This window comes from Sphaeroforma arctica (assembly GCF_001186125.1).
Source record: "Sphaeroforma arctica JP610 unplaced genomic scaffold supercont1.4744, whole genome shotgun sequence".
NCBI lineage: Eukaryota > Ichthyosporea > Ichthyophonida > Sphaeroforma > Sphaeroforma arctica.
In genome coordinates, this window is record NW_014035814.1 from 136 (window position 1) to 2,291 (window position 2,156).

A 2,156-nucleotide genomic window follows, 5' to 3' on the forward strand; every position below is an offset into this window, starting at 1 on the left:
GATAGTGTTTTTAGCACTACTCGTGAGTTCCAAAATACTAAATAGTGTTTTTTTTCTCGAGTATTAAATTGTGTGAAAGGAGTATATACTATGTATTATGTAGTACTACCCGCCCATTGGAGAGATCCAAAGTGGCGGTTAATAATTACTCCTAATATACTTTTATAAGGTAATATACTAATTAGTATAAATCCCCCGCAAGATCAGGATGGTTCATGATTCGATGAATATAGTCTGAGACGAGTTTTCTAAGTTCACCATTTGACTATGCCCGTGACGGCGGCCCCTATATGTATATACATATATATTCTGTTCACAGACAGCAACAAAGGCAATTAACAGTGTTCACCTACGAGGCAGATTTACTAGAGGGCATAGATTGGCATCAATTGAGAGGTGGTATGTCGGCTATTAATTGATTTCGTTGAATGCGATTAACCTGAGAATGTTAACTGTCGCGCATTTCGTTTTCTTGACAATCTAGTAACATGTTTGCACGTGCGTGTGCACAATTTGCCTGGGGGATTATACAGAGTTTATGTTTGTTCGATCTTTGCGCAATGCGGATGCCGAGCTCCTTGTGAATTTTGAAACAAGATAAGGAATCAAATTACGCGATACCTACTTCAACAATTCTATCTGGCTATCTCGTTTATTCAATCAGCGGTTCTGTTTGGCACTGGGATGCTTACTATTATGAAACACGCGCTCCTTTTAGGCATAACCGCAGAGGTAACGTCATGCTTAGCTCACATCAGAGATTACAGTAGCGACATGGTAACGCACTGCCTTATATTTCCACAGGTGGCTAATCCAATATGAACGAGTATGATGAAAATGAGCGCTCCCACTCGGTGTCGGTGGTAAAAAAACGCAACCAGATGGACGTCGTTGTGCGTAACCTGGTGAGTGTTTGTGCCACAAGGTTTTATCAAAACTTCCACTTAATATGAGAATGCATCTGAGATGTGTGTATCTAGACCCTGTCACGTCCATCTGCATCTGTGTATAATTCTGCTGTTGTTTGTTGCATTCTATCCTGTTGATAGAGCTCCGTCAAACTCTGCGAGTCGGTGTTCGAGTGTATGTATTTGGATTCAGTCTTTGTTAATTTCTACACGGGCATTCTATGCTTGAGATGTATTCATATTTTAAAGTTAAATTTTAAAAATGCTTTCCAAGACCTCCGAGAAAAATTACCCGGGAACAAAGTTGTTATATTTAGGCTAAAGTGGACGAGGTCACGTTTGAATGCACACGAACTCTCTACTGAAGTGTTAGAATGACACGCACAAGCACGCGTGTTGAATTATTTTATATACCTTAAGGCAAGGCATCTACAGGATTACTGAGTTTTTAAGGTTTGCAAGTTCTAGCGTTCTATGCCAGGTAGCTGCGCTTTTGGGGGTTGCTGTTTTTAGAGTTTAGGCCATTTTTGTGCTGAAGCCAATCTACCCCGTCGGGCAGTTATAGATATAAAAAGGATATAGATTCATATTTGTTTTAATATATATGGGCGTACCCGTTGTTCGCCGCACGCTCCTGCTTCATCTGTCACAGGCTGGCTGCACCCTCCCACACTTTCTAAAGGAAACATACCAGCGAACACCTAAGTTTCCTTTGACTGTCTACTGCACCCTGGGCGTTGATGGCCCACGCGCACATGGAGCATCCATGTGATTGGATGTAGATTCACTTAGGGGTTTACATACCACCTACCTGCTATAACCACAACCCACTCCTGCATTCAACTCGTTTGCGTCGTGCAACTCACTTCCTTTCTGGGGTGTCAACTACACTTCCTCACCCCCCTCCCGTGCGTACTATGCAGCGGTTCGAGGTGCCGGGAGCAAAGAAGAAAGATCCCAAGAAGGTGATTCTGGGCGGCATCAACGGCCATTTCAGAGCATCCAGGCTGACTGTGATCATGGGATCGTCTGGGTATGTGTTGAGGTGACTGTGATAATGGTGTTAGGGTGACTGTGATAATGTGATCGTCTGCGTATGTGTTGAGGTGACTGTGATAGTGGTGTTGTCGGTGACTGTGATCATGGGATCGTCTGGGTAAGTGTACAGTGCGGTCGGGTGGCAAGTGCTGTTGCAGTCAGCACATGGTTGAGTCTTTGTGGCTCTAGTTGGCTTCATCTGCGCATGTC

General features: G+C 43.6%; 1 protein-coding gene across 1 annotated transcript; it reads left to right on the forward strand.

Annotated features, from left to right (window-relative positions):
- Window positions 1-271: 271 nt before the first annotated feature.
- Window positions 272-1,941, forward strand: SARC_14535 (hypothetical protein; the record flags this gene model as incomplete). The annotated part of the gene is made up of 3 exons (XM_014291330.1): window positions 272-399; window positions 805-905; window positions 1,832-1,941. Coding segments are annotated over exons 2-3 (197 nt in total), but the record flags the coding sequence as incomplete, so codon positions are not given.
- Window positions 1,942-2,156: the final 215 nt, after the last annotated feature.